The sequence below is a fragment of the Platalea leucorodia genome (genome assembly GCF_965183815.1).
Source record: "Platalea leucorodia genome assembly, chromosome: 3".
NCBI classification, from domain to species: domain Eukaryota; kingdom Metazoa; phylum Chordata; class Aves; order Pelecaniformes; family Threskiornithidae; genus Platalea; species Platalea leucorodia.
Genome location: NC_138825.1, coordinates 87,987,261 through 88,002,324, shown reverse-complemented (window position 1 = coordinate 88,002,324; position 15,064 = coordinate 87,987,261). Strand labels below are relative to the sequence as shown.

At 43.8% G+C, this 15,064-nt stretch overlaps 1 protein-coding gene across 1 annotated transcript; it reads left to right on the top strand.

Annotated features, from left to right (window-relative positions):
• On the top strand, positions 1-14,295 carry SLC35A1 (solute carrier family 35 member A1; the record flags this gene model as incomplete). The annotated part of the gene is given in 9 exon segments (XM_082305275.1): positions 1-27; positions 29-83; positions 3,106-3,283; positions 7,839-7,998; positions 8,381-8,533; positions 9,346-9,412; positions 12,088-12,264; positions 12,671-12,805; positions 14,165-14,295. Coding segments are annotated over 9 exon segments (1,083 nt in total).
• Positions 14,296-15,064: the final 769 nt, after the last annotated feature.

Genomic DNA, 15,064 nt, shown 5'->3' with positions numbered 1-15,064 from the left:
ATGGGAGGAGCGGCGGGGCACGGCGGGCGGCTCCGGCCCGGCGGTCTTGGCGCCTTCTGCGGGCACGATGTCGCCTCCGAAAGGTGAGGGCGGCGGAGCGGGTTCGTTAGCGGGGTACCGCGGCTCCCGGGGGCGGCACGGCCGGAGAAGGGGACCTGTCCCGCCCTCCCCCCCAAAACGCAGCGCGACCCGCACGCCGGCGGCTCCCCCCCTGCCTCCCCCGCCCCAGAGGGAGTGGAACTGCCCTCCCCGCCGGGGGCTGCGGCGCCGGGCGACACCACCGCGGGCGCGGGGGGAAGGGGCTGCGAGGGGCCGCGCCGGGGAAGGGCTCTCCCCCCCGCCCCGCCTTCCCGCCCTCCTCCCGCCGCCTGGGACCGGCCCGGCCCGGGGCTGGCGGCGGCACCGCCACCTCTCCGGCGTGCGGGAGGCGGCGTCCGGCGGGACAGCGGGCGGTGGGTGCTCCCGGGCCGGGGCTCGCCGGGCTCCTCCGCCGTTAGGACCAGCCGCAGCCGTCTCCGGAGCGGCGGCCCCTCCGTCGCCGGTTCCCGCTCTGGGGGCGTTTGAACGTGGCGCAAAGCTTTTGGGGCTCAGCCCGAGGCCGTGAGGCCCAAGTCGTCGGTGCGCAGGGGCACCCCCCTGCTCCTCCTGGCCCTGAAAACACCGGCGGCCCCTGGGTCTCTGTTGGGGTCTGTGCAAGGGTGCCGGAGCCCTCGGGCAAGCCAGGTGGCCTTGAACCCTTCAGGGAGGCGATGCCCGTCGCTGCGCCGGCTTGCCCCGCAGAGGCCCTTGCCCAGGGCTCCTCAGCTCCTGGCAGCAGGCCTGTGGGGGGACCCCAGGGAGGAGAAGGGCCGGGAGCAGGAGGGCTTCCCGCAGGGCGGGTGAGGCTGGGTCTGAGGCGCCCACCGCCCCAGCTGCCGTCGGCGGGCTGCGGGCTGTGCTCCGTGGGCCGGGCTTGGCCTTGGGCTGCCGTTTCACAGAGCGCTGGCGGGGCGGTTGGGTGAGCTGTGGAGGCGTGTGGGAGGCCCGCCTTTATATCCTCAGGCTTTTGGCCTGTCTGGTCCCTTTTGCTGGAAATCGTGTCATTCGAGTCGGATTTACTGAAGCCAGTGAGAGAAACTCTGGGAAAGAAACAACAGCTTCTTTCAGCTCATTGTTTTTTAGGCTGGTATAAGTTCAGACTTAGTAGCAGAAGATACGGGTGCCCCAGCTATGCCTTCCTTCTGCTCCCTGGTACTGATGCAGACGTGTGAGCCAGGCTGGAGAAATGTTCAGGCTGAAAACTAACTACAAATGGCTTTTTTACATAACATGAGAACTATCTAGTATCGTTACTAGATTCATTATGTCCTGCTGCATTCGGTTCACCCAAGTTTGCAAACGGTTGCCAAACTGGGGCGTGCGTTTATTTTTTAAAGAGTAGTTAATATAGGCAAGGGTTAAATTTAGCTTTAGTTCAGTAGCGCATAGGCTTAAAATCTTTATGTGTAAAAACACATTGTTAATATCATTTCTGTCAGCAGTAAAATACCATTAGAAAACACATTTTTGTAAAACTGGACTGGGTGAATGTTATTTCCTGGTTGTCGTGCCCTTGGATTCCCACCGCCCCTCCCCACCCTCTGCGCAATCCAAACTTAATTTAAAAATGGCTTGCAGCTTGTAAGTCTCTTTTAAGCATTGTTAGTCCAAAAACTAATTGGCTCTACCTTTTAAAAGTGGTTACTGACATGGGTAAGATTTTTATCTATAAGGAAGTAGCTAATTTAAACGATTGCAGCAGCAGGAGGTATTAACTGTACCTTGCAGAAATGTTATGCAATAGAAGACATCACTGCCTTGGAAGAAAAATGAACCAAAACATTGGTTGCACTGGATCCAGCAATTCATTTCCGTATTAAATGAACGAAGGTATTACAAATCTGCCCGGAGCTTATCTGTTAGCTCACCCCCAATCAGCAGAGGAACATAAACTTACACCAATTAAAGTAAGTTTCTTTAGGATATTCAGAACATGACAGATAATGGCCCAAAAGATGCTGCTGAATGACCAGCATCCACCCGTCAGATGCCATATGTAACAAAGAATAATTTACCAGTTTGAAAAACGGTTTTGTAGACAGCACACATTTGCTGACGTCTCATGTTGTCGGTAATGCCTTCGTGCAGCGCAGTCCTGTTTGGAGTCGTGCACTCTTCTCTTTACTGGTACGGATGCAGTCTTAGCCCTTCTCTGATGTGGGAATGAACTGGCGCGGCCTGGCCACATCCACTGATGAAACTCTCAGGCCTTAGAAGAGAGTGACTGTATGAAAAACTGCCTTTCGCCGGTAGACCTGGGAACAGGCTAACTCCCAAATTATGCAGGATAATAGTTGGTCCAGGGCAAAACTGTTACAAGAATTGCTACTGTTGTAGGAGTGTAGCAGTGGGAAGATAGAGGGGAATAACACAGGTGACACATAGTCCTTGTACGGTTTAATTTACTTGAATAGCCATAACCTTAGCGTTTTCTACAGTGAATAATTTTTCAAAAAAGCCCTTTGTATGAAGTCCCATCACTGTTCTGAGCAAAACTCTTCTTTTACTAACTTAGGTGGAAAATAAGGCTGAGGGAAATGCTGCCTTATTTATTAAGATTTGCTAGATTGATTCCCTTCTTTGCTGATACTGAACTTTTCCTCTCTCTTTGCTTTTACTAGTCTGCCAACGCTCTTTGTGTCAGACTTCAGCATACTACATGGAGAGGATCAGCTGCCGTGTCAGAGTGAGCACTCACTGTCAGCTGAAGAGCAGGAAAGCACAGAAAGACTTTCTGATTACTATTAGATGAATATTAGTCTATGATTAGTTTTTCTAGAATGAAGGATGATTATGAGGGCAAGAGGATGTCTTATTTTCAAACACCTGGAGTTCCCATACAAGCTTCTTTGAGAAGAGACTTTGAAATTTAACTTAAACTTTTTATAGGAAGCGTTTCACAGCATTGTCATTATTGTATGCTGCCGCAGTAGTATTTGATACAGTCCTCCAGCTGGAGAACACCTTGTTTCGGTTCTTAAATTAAAATGAAGGGCATGCTGAGTCGCCATCTTTGTTTTCTTTCAGAAAATGTCAGCTTACCGTTCAAGTTGTACTGCCTCACAGTGATGACCCTGGTTGCTGCAACATACACGGTCGCATTACGGTACACGAGGACAGTGGAGACAGAACTCTACTTTTCAACGACGGCTGTGTGCATCACTGAAGTTTTCAAGTTGTTCTTGAGCGTGGGCATCTTGGCTAAGTAAGTATGGGAATGCTAATCAGTATTTTGAAAACGAATCCTTGCTTCTAACCTCAGATTCTCAGATACCAAAGTACAGATACATTTGAGAACGTGGCTGGATAGTCATGCTGTGGAAGAGTCATTTTAGAGCAGGTTAGAGCTCGTGAGTCCTCCTCAACTGAAACTGCTCTGTAAACAGCACAATATTCAGGTGTGTCCTTTCTGCATATTTTCTATTTTTGTATGCTTTGGAATAGGTTCAAAATGTCAGTATGGATTATCTGCGATGTTTTGGGTCTTTAAAATATTGATGTAGATGAAAGCTGGACTGTGAGCCATCGTCTGCTGAGTTACATAAAATTGTAATGTTCCTACTCATAAATTTTCCCAAGCAATGTTACAGACAGACGTTTTGCTGTCTCTGTTAACCTCGGGAATCAATGCTGAAAGGCTGTGGTCAGAAAATATTAGAGTTTCTGTAATCCCAGACTGTTGCTAAGAACTAGAACTTTAGTCCACATGTGAGCATCTGAAGTAGGGGGGCCATCAGTCCGCTGCCTTTCCTCTCAGCTTCCCTGTGCTACATCCTTCCTTGGAAGAATCTTTATATTCTGGTCTTTTCCAAAGCCCAGTTCTTGCTGTTGTGGTAGAATTTGTTCTTTTAGGGTCTCTGTCTCTCTCTTTGTGGCTTTTTGGTACATCAGAAGGCTGGCTGCTTTGTGCTAGAGAATCATGAAGTCACATGGTGTACTTCAGATTTTTATCAGATCTTTTCTACTTAACATCAAAATGGCATTTTACTTGCTTTAGAAATGAGACAAGATTTGAATTCGGTAAGGCAGCTGTGGCAAAATGCCTTTTGTTTAACCTTTCATTAAATGTAATGCATTAGAAAAGGCAGGTGTGACCAGGGCACATTTCTATTTTTCTTTTTATGCACTGGGCTTCTCACTCTGCCAGCACAAAGTGTTGGCAGAAGCGTCTCTGCTGACGCGTGGTTGCGCTGTGCTTCTCGCGGTGTTGTGGCCCCGGTGTGGGTCCTGATCCAGCCCGCTTTCTGGAGACTGCAGCAGCCCACGTTTCTCAGTAGTGAGGGACCTGTGGGTGGCATTTGGTAGCCTCACCTGTGTGTATAATTTCTCAGATCTGTTCTTGCGCACCTGGGACCCAGGCTGTTTATAGTGTACCCGAGAGGCCTAGTTCAGCAGCGTAAGCAATCTGCCTTTTGTTAAGGGTCGGTAATACTGTGTTCATTAAATGTACGAATGGCCTTTTTGCTTGAAATAATTAAAAAGGCAATTACTTTTAACTCAGAAGTCTATTACGTTTTTAGAACAGCCCTGCACAGGCAACAATTCACGTAGTCCATCGTCCTCCTTTTGGCAGTAGTCAGCAGAGGACGCTTAGAACAGAAGTATAGGCAATAGGGCAAGCACGGGCTGTACTTTCCTTAGCTGGTGGCAGAAGCTTGTGGATTTCCCAGCCTGGATGCTGTGTGCACACTGTGACTGTAGCGCCTAACGATCCTGTCCTCTGTGAGACTGTCCAGTTTCTTTTTGAACTGTTAATCCCTACTGTATCTGTGAAATGACTTCTGCAATATAATTACACGGTATATGAAAAAGTACCTTTTAATAAACACTTCATCTAGCAGCTTCACTGGATTCTGTCTTCTTGTGTTGACAGACATCATGAATAATCTTTCCCCCTTCATTTTTATTTTCATATCTCTACACATCTGTATTGTGTTTTCATGACTCATTTATTTTCTAAGCTGAGAGACCTAGTCTAATTTTTCCGTGATCATCCTAGTACCTGTCTCCACAGCATTTCCAGTATTGTTACGTGCCTTTTGGAACAGGATCCAGAACGGCATGTAGCATTCAGGATGTGAACATGCTGTGGCATTAGGCAGAGGGGTGAAGGTGCTTTCTGTCTTGGCCTCGGTTCCTTTCCTAGGGATTCGTAACATTCCACTCATTTCTCCGAACACAGCTGGGCTTGAGCTGGCGCTGTCGCAGAGCTACTCGCATCTTTTTCCCAAATGCCCACAACTGGTTTAGAGACGGTTGCTGTATTTTGGGGTTGTTATTTCCTATGATTCTTTCTCATTTATTGACAACTGAGCTTTATTTGCCAGTTAAATTGAGATGAATCTGATTCACTGAGCTGATTGAAGGTTACAATACCTATTCTGATCTGGTCAGCTAGTGAGTTTTTTTTCTCTGTAGCTGAGAGAGAGATGGGCACCAGCAGACACTCTTCATCAGGCCGTGCTCATTTCTTCCTGGTAGGATGTCTCGCTCGCTGGTGGGTCCGGATACCTTCCTTTGCTGTCCAGGTAACTGAGCTGTTTCTCAGGTGGCAAAAGACCTGATGAATTCTGCTCGGTGTAGTGAGAGACCCTTCAGCAACTGTTGAAAGTTTCCTTTTGGATATCGCATATAATTGAGTATAATCAGCAAAATTTGCCAATTTCCTCGTAATCTCCCATTTTAGATCACTTAGGAATACGCTGAACAGCATAAATTCCAGCATAGTTTCCTTCAGTGTCTCCTTCATAGCTTCCTGCAGTTTTAAAGTCCTAACCAATTTGTCTCACCCAAGGCAAGGTGCCTTTGTAGTTTAATAGCCAGCTAGAAGATAGAATACAATCTGTTTTGTCTGTACAGCGGGATACGTTTGGGTGGGTGCCTATTTCTTTTTGAAACAGCCAGCATTGATTACTGCAATGTACAGGATACTGGAGTATGACTCTTGCGTTGTTCCAGCTGCAGAATTTGTTTTCTTCCACATTCTTACACTACGCCTTCGCCGTGTTTACTTTTAAAGTTTCTCCTGGAAGACACATTGAATGGGTGCCAAAAGATTGTCTTTCACAAGAGAAGTTTATGGTAGTTTAAACTGTGTTAATTGTTTACTCAACTGTACTCTCAACTTCTCATATTTATTTAAAGTCCAATTCACCATCTGGTAATTACGTTGTCTACATTTTTAGATGGTACATAATTACTTAGCAGTGGATGAAGAAAAGGAGAGCTGATTTGCAAACTCTAGTTTTAACTTCAGCTTTTCTAACAAATGCATGGTTTTGTTGCAGAACTGATTGTTATTAGTATGTCTCGCTTAGTCAGACCTACGAAGAAAGCAGAATATGTTTTTTAAGTCGCATCTAGATCAACATCAAGAATGTTAAATTTGAGCTAGATCATTTTTTATTTTCTTATTTGATTTTGCAGTGTACATCTTTGGGCACCTTATTTTGCATTATCAGCTGCACACCGAGGCTTGTTTTAAATTCTTTTTTGTGTAGATTTAAATCTGTCTCCACATTGATCTTTGTACTGACTTCAGCTTACAGTTAGAGATTCTTGATAAGTGCATGCTTCAGAGAGCACACCCACTGCAAAGATGAACTATTAGATAGTTCACCTTCTTGTTGTCAGAAACTAAAGTGAAAATGGTGCTTACTGGACATCTGTTATTCTTCATTGCTGAAATTCCATGTGAGAAGTCAAAGTAGACAGAAACTACTATTACTGCTATGATTTGACTTCAGACGTGTGATCAGCTAATTCACTGAGCGTGGTCTGGAACAGAAGCAGATATAGTTTAAATATTATTTTCTTGTTTGACAGCCCACCTTAGTATAGACAAATAGAAGCAGCCATTACTGTGTAGTATTTTTTGACTTCTTATTCTCACAGAGTAGAACTGTATCTGTGCTAATTATATTTTATTTGCAGTTAGACGTTTGAGATAGAAGCACTTTAGTCCAACTGTACTTGGGTATTACCAGGAACTCTAGGTTGTCTCGTACATCTTATCTCCCAATGCTGGGCAATATGATAAATACATTGAGGAATAAGTAAACCAACAATTTTGCCTATAATGTCAATGACTGATAACAAAAGGGGAGAGCAGCAACAAGCAACAGGTTCTTCCCCGTTGCCTGCTCTCTCACATGCTGTAATTACATGAAGGAGATGTGTGAAGATGCAAGGTGACAGGGAGCTGCCGCCCGCCCCGCCAGACCTCTTAACGTGCGTGCTGGTGCCGGTCCAGCGCCTCCTGCAGCGCAAGCGGGAAGAGGAACCCCGGGCTGGCTGAGGAATGAGAGGTGTTTCCAGCTCAGTAGCGCGCAGGGGTTCAATCTTTTTTGGCCGTACTCTGAGGCCCAGTTTAAAGGGGATCTGGAAAATCACGGGCATTTGACATCACGCACAAATATTAATGTCCCCCCAAAAAAAGGGAGGGGAAGACAGCCTTCTCTCCTACTGCCTTTATACTTAGCGACTTATTCCACTGTTTACAGTGTTCATGGTTGTTTACTTCATTACACATTAATGCATCTAACCTCCTGATTCCAGAATGTCTTCTTCACCTGCAGGGGTTTCTACTTGTTGATAACCTCACTGTTTTTTCCCCAGTTATTTTTTCTTTAATCAGCAGAAGGTACAACTGATTGTTGAGAGCAAATTTTCAGCCTTCCCAAAGGATTCATTGATTGGATTTCTGTTTTCAAATATCAGTTTAAGAGAGCCCTCAGTTATATTAATATTTTATTTTGCAGAGAAACTGGAAGTCTGGCAAGGTTAATAACATCTTTAAAAGAAAATGTATTTGGAAGTCCTACAGAATTGCTAAAATTAAGTGTTCCATCTTTGGTGTATGCTCTCCAAAACAATATGGCGTTTGTGGCTCTTAGCAACTTGGATGCGGCAGTCTACCAGGTAATACATGTTTTTGTCAGTAACTGATCTGTAAATACATTTCTCTCTACTGTTTCCTGTGACATGCCTGCTAGGTGTCTGTCGGCCTAGCACACAGTACCCTCTTTAGCCTCAGTGTTAAAAGCCAAATGATGCCTTGTTGTATTCAGAGCATATGCTCTGTTGCAGTGCTCTGGTTTTCTAAGCTAACCCGCTCACTGCTAGAGTCACTTCAAATTCACTTTGTTGTAACTAGCGATGGGACAGAAACCCAAGGATCTGTAGGAAATCGGTGAATATAAAATTTTATTCGTCATTCTGTAGCTGAATTCTCTATTTTATTTTCTTGTTTTGGAGGAGTTTATAAAACCACGTCCTCTATGCTATACCCCATCTTCTTTAGGTGACATACCAGCTGAAGATCCCTTGTACAGCTTTATGTACAGTCCTAATGCTAAACCGTACCCTTAGTAAGTTGCAGTGGTTCTCTGTCTTCATGCTGTGTGGTGGCGTTACCCTTGTTCAGTGGAAGCCTGCTCAGGCTACGAAAGTACAGGTAAGAGTTTACATTTTGCCACTTCACAACAAAGAATGAACTGCTTTATGCTTTGTGTTTCACTTCACAGCAGCTGGGATTAAGGTAAGGTCTCTTACATTCCACACAGCAGTACCCGTTTCCTATTTCCAGCCACTTCATCTACAACGTAAACACTAGTTTGATCATTCACATTTATTGTATACCAGTTCAGGCAGGCTTGCGGTATTGCTTCAGTCTCACTTGTTGGAAAGGCAACTGATTGCTACAATTAGTATAAATTACCAGAGTCGTCATAATCAGTCTAACACACCATCATTAGTATGTATCTGAGTAATATGTTGTTTCCAGCAGTTGGCCCTGGTGTTACTGTAATTGTTGGAGCAGAGAACTTGGAATCGAAGCACTTGGCGGAATTAGGAGTGAAACTCCAATGCCTTGTGGTTGTGGCTATGTCATTTAAACACACCCTTCAGAGGCACTGACCTAATCCCGTTCTCGGAAGAAGAAACAAGTGTCTTCTGTTTCTTAGGCCTTAACCGCTGGCCAGCGGCAGTGGTGGGAAAGGCAGGTCACGCAGCTGGGAGGACTGGCCACAGCCAAGTAGACGGTGCCTCTGAGCACTGCAAGGGTTGGTAAGGGTACACACAGAAAGTGAAACGCCACACAGCTACACCGAGCTAATCTGAAGGACAGCTCTAGCTAAGCAAGTACATTTTATACCGTAATGAAATGCTAGTAACTTTGCTGTACTTAACAAAGTAGCTCTGGAATTGATTATTGTGAATTACTGAAGTGTTGTATCCTTTCTAAAATAACGGTTGATGTTGCAGGTGGAGCAGAATCCCTGGCTAGGGTTTGGAGCGATTGCTGTTGCTGTATTGTGTTCAGGATTTGCAGGTATAGTATTATTTCCGTACGCAGGTCACATCAAAAGGACTGGAGAACTCATGATGTTTAAAACAGGACGTTCTACACTAGTTACCTGTCTTCATTGATTAGAAGATAAAGAAGGACTTTATCCCCTCTGCCCATGATTACCTTCTACTTGCAGTAATTATGACAGATCCATGACATGATTGCTCTAGTTGTCAAGCAAATGACTAGGAGCACATGCTATTGGTTTTACGTGATGCAGCTCAGAAGGCTGGTTTGCAAGTGGAAGCATCTTTCAAATGCTTAGAATAATACTCTAGGGAACATCCATAATGACTCACTCAGTACAATTAATTAATGTACATCAATTTTATAAAGTTGGCTTTACAGTGAACAGCTCCCTTATGGTGATCACGTGAAATACTTGCATTTTTTTATAAGGGGAACTGAACTCCTCGCTCTTGCACTAGCTCAGCCCTGAAATACACATTGCTGTAGTCCTGTAGGTGGTAAATCTGAGATGCTCCCAAGCCATGAGACAAAATACAGCATTCACAGTGAAGCCTGCAGAGTCTCCTAAAGCTAAAGCTCTCTAGCTTTCTCTGACAACACGGGCAGACAACTGTGCTTCTAGAGGTCTGCAGATTCAGACCATTGAAAGGGCTGATGCAGGCGGCTCTGGAGGATTTAGACACATACGGCTTTCGTTTCCCGGAGAAGGACTGCAGCTTGGGCGTTTCCTCACTGACAGCCGTGGCTTTGAGGCAGCTGGGAGGACAGAGTAGTTCATCCATGGAGCTCCTTGTGCCCTTGGGGCTTTACATGTTGAAAACATAAATCCTATTCAGGCTCCTTTCCTCTTCTTCCTTCCCCCACCCACATGAAGAAGTTATTTTGGCATTAAACCTTCAGTTTCTGGACTGACCATGTTAAGTGTTTTATATTAGTCCAGCAAACTCAAAACAGTTATGTGTTTTTGTCCCTCAGAGATGGCAAATAAATTTTTCTTCAAACTGCTGATCCCGTGATAATTTCCAAGTATCCGGGGGCCCAACAATGCTTATAAAAGCATTGGACAAATATATAATGGCAGATCCTTTGTGACTTGAAACAGTACTGAAGAGTAATTTCTCCTAAACAGCACCCATTCCTTCCTTCATCTTGCCTAGCGGAGTGATTTTTATGCATTTTCAGAAATCTGAAAGGATGATTTAATTGGTTTGCTTACTGTTTTCTTAGTTTATAACATTTCCAAGTACGGTTCTTACTCAAGCCAAATTTCTGGTACATTGATTACATCTGGTTGTGCTCTGGGGGTCTTCTCAGTGAGCAGAAATCTCGAGATAGATTACTGTGGGTTCTTTTAAGCACTGCAGTTGTTAGCAATACTAGTTTTTTGTTGATACTGTTTAGACTTTAAAAATGTACATTCATATGAGATAACATAATATTTCCTTGGGGTTTTTATTATTTGAACTCCTGAAATATATAAAAAATATATAATCTGTTCTCTAATTTATTCACCATAAATATTCACTATACTGTATTAAATTATAAATTGCATTTTTCATGAATAAGAGTAGCAAGACCTTCCTTGAAGCTAACTTGGGGATTTCAGGAGGAGTGTGTGCCTAGGCCTTCTAACCCACGGCTCTTTTCTCTGTGCCGTCTTTGTCAGTTCCATATACTTTTCTCGTATCGTATGAAGGATCTTGGGTGACGCTAATCAGCAATAAACTTTTAGTCAGTAGGACTCACACCAGAAGGTCATGGAAGTGGCTGAGAAAGATCTGAGTCCCGCAAACTGCTGCCTATGTTTTGAAATGCAGAGGAAATTCCAGAGATTAGCAGAGTCCTGGTGGAGGAGCAATGGTTAAAAAGGCAGCTACCGATGGCCTTGTCAGACTAAAAGGCCGACATTTGACGTACGCCTCCCAAGTAGAATAATGAAAAAGTATTTGGGGAATTTCAGTAATGCAGAGCATAAAAGTAATGCTCATCAGCATGGCACTGAGAACAAGAGCATTAGATTAAAATGAATTCCATTTCCTCAAAACCAATCTGTAGTTTCAATTAGCAGAAGGCATTGGTTTTGAGTTGCTCGTGTAATCCCCTGGAGCTGTGGTTTCAGAACGTCGCCACTCTGCCAAGTACTCTGCAAGCACAAGGCTTCCGAGGAATTTTCAGTCTCAGTACTGAGGTAATATAGTCCCACCCACTCCTTTTATTTTTTTTTCTTTTTTATTATTTTGTACTGCTAAATGTCTTGACGGAGGAAAAATTGTTCATCATACTGAAATACATAAATACTGTCCAGAGGATAAAATACCAGGTGACAAGGTGAAACGCTTTTATTCTGGTATAGAATTGTACAGGAGAAACTGTTGGAATCAGAAGCCTGGCAAATCAAACAGAAATGAGGAGTAGTTTCAATTGTCGATGAGGGTCATTGTTAAGACAACTGTAAACAGAAATAGAATCTATTTTTGATGTTATATACCCATTAAAAGGATCCTGTTGTGGAAGACGCATGTTATCAGGATGTGGTTTTGGGCATTCTGCATTGGGAACTTCTGTGAAACATAACAGTCTGTAGGACAAGGTGATTCCAGTAGTCTTGTCTGGCTTTAAAACACTATGAACCATGAATCATGAAGGATGAAACTTCATTCATCTTACTGAAACTTTTATTTTTTTAGGAGTTTATTTTGAGAAGGTCTTGAAGAGTTCAGATACTTCCTTGTGGGTGAGGAACATTCAGATGTACTTATCTGGGATTGTGGTGACTTTATTTGGTGTGTACATGTCAGATGGAGCCCAAGTTCTTGAGAAAGGGTTTTTCTACGGCTATACGTACTGCGTCTGGTTTGTCATCTGTAAGTATCTTGTGGGTTTTGGGTCTTGTTACATTGTTTGGGTTTTTTTAACTATGATATAACTGATGGCACGAAGCTACAAATTCAGTCTGGCCCACTGTTCTTTACTGTGTTTTGAGGTGTTTTTTTTTAAAGTATCATTATCTTGGAAATTATTCACTTGTTCAATTTAAAATTGTGCTGAAACAGCAGTCTAAAGGACTGAGTAGTGAGTACATCATCTTTAAATGAGTCCTATCTGATCTACTAGATGCTGTGTAGACATCCCATTTTGCTGAATGTTGCATTAAATCACCAATTAGGGTGGTGTAGCCCAAACAAGGAGTACACCAGTGGAGTAAAATGTATCATTTCAAGAATAACCTACTGGACCTTTACTAATAGAAACATGTTATCTGCTTCCCAGTTCTCGCCAGCGTAGGTGGCCTTTACACTTCGGTGGTTGTTAAGTACACAGATAACATTATGAAAGGCTTTTCTGCAGCGGCAGCCATTGTTCTTTCTACTGTGGCATCAGTCATCCTCTTTGGCCTCCAGATAAGTAAGTGCCTTTTTGCCTTGGATTTGCCCGTGCAGGCGCGTTTCCTTCCTGGCTAGTGGGCTGCTAGCAGGCTGTGCGCAGCTCGTACCAAAGCAGTCGTTTGCGCCGCCTTTGAATTTTTTTTCTGGTTTTAACTTAGTCTTCTCCAGGACTCCTGTGCAGTAATGTATCATCCCTGTTGCGTCACAGAAGGCGCCCGATGATCCTGTGCTTTCAAAGGCATTCACGGTTTGTTCTTTCAGAGGCATCCTACAACCTCAAACGGAAAGGTTCTTTCCGATTTAAACAGCTCACGAGTTGATACAGCTTTATTCATCAGTCGCTTTCTGATGCAGTTTAGTGTGTGATGTAGCTGTTTACCCGAGACTGCTGTTGATAAGTTACCATTTCTTGATGGGTTTAGTACAGCCAGTGCCAAATTAATTCCTCAGCTATTCCTGCACGGGCTTGGCCACATCCCTGTTGAATTATACCTGCTACTGCGTTAACTTTTACCTTCCCTATTTGCTGTGGCATGAGAGCGAGTCAAACAGCACCTGGGGTCCTGGCGGATGTGGTGAATGTTTTTGAGAGGAAACAGCAGATTGCTTTGGGCTGTCCTGCAACTACCAAGGGTTTTCTCGATGGAGTCTCTGCCTGATACTGTATCCAGTGGCTCCTGCTCAATCATTCCCTGTTTGGTTTTGGGTATTTTTCACTTTCCTGCCGCAATCCAAAGATAGTATGGTGTTAACGGTGGAAAAAACTAGCTTTCTGATGTGGCATTAGTGAGATGAAACCTAGGGAAAGGTTGCGTAAGGAGAAAAATCCCCAGTGTCTGGCAGAAAAAGAGCACCTTAAACCAAGTGATGAAAAACACAACTAGTCTTAAAAATTCACTTGGGCAGAAGGTTTTCTTGACGGTTGACACAAATCAAACCTGGACTGGTGATCTTTCTGTGAAAGCCCCATTAATAGTGTTTCTCAACTCTGTCTAGATGTGGAAAGGCAAACAAAGTGTCTTATCACGGGCTACTTTATCACATCCACTGTGTTTTATCGTTAAGTTCATTGTAAGTGAAGCCTGTGGGATGGCATCTGGAACTGCAGGAGACGTTTCACACTTGCTTTTCTGGCCATCACCACGTTCTTGCTGATACGAGGGTAACTGAAGTGGCGTGGGGATTGCAAACACTCGAGAGTGCTTGGTGACAGAGGATGAGCCTAGATTCTGTGAATTATTAACAGCTGCTTGTCCTGTTTAGTTCTGAGTAACTTTAATACTGTCTTTCAGATAACATCATACTTTATATAGCTTAGTCTTCTGAAGATTTCTTCTTATGCGGAAGTGTTTATTTAAACTATTTTGTCTCCTTTCAGCTGTTACCTTCTCCCTGGGTGCTCTCCTGGTGTGTATTTCCATTTACCTTTACGGATTACCTCGACAAGACACCACAAAAATCCAGCCGTCAGAGACTAAGAGCTCAAAAGAGAGACTTGCTACTGTGTGACGTTGTCCATAAAAATGGACAGACAGACAAGAGAAAAAATGGACTTTAAAAAAGCCTGCATTTTTTTAAAAATTAGCCTTAAGCTAGTCATGAAATGGTTTAAGTGGGATAGACTGAAAGCAGAAGTTAGTTCTGTCTTACATGTGAGGTCTCCAGTGGCTGACGCTGAGGCTACGTTACAGCTGAGGAGCCGGAGGGGTGTTTTATTGAAGGTGTTCTCCATTCACATCAAACAATGAAAAGGCCCAATTACAAGGAAAGCAGAATGAAGGAACTGAACACTCAATTGTACATAATGTATATAATGGAGGGAAATCAGTTCTTTGTGGATTTGATAAACTGTCTTGCCCTTTGAGGGCAGAAATGCCCAAAAGCTTCATAAAAATCTTATTAAAAAGAGCAACTACTGCCAGCATTTTCTCTTAAACTAGTTGACAACCGCAGTTTGATTAATGACAGAAGTTTCTCTTCTAGGTGATACACATGAGATGTCACAACTCCACCAGGAATAACCGTGCTTCAAGCATCACTTACCTGGAAGTGATCAGAAGTCGCACTTGCTGTTTGGTTTAAAAAGTCAGAATGAAAGACTGGTGTTTCTCTTAAGTTGCAGATTTTCTTTTACTTTTCGAATGTTTTTTTTATACCTGCTGTAGCTGGTAGAGGGATCTTCTCTTCTATGTGTTTTGTCAAACCCCAGTGGTACAGGGGAAGGTTCGCGTGTGTTCTTATATCTCTGCCTTAAGTATGAATGAGTCAACTCAAAGTG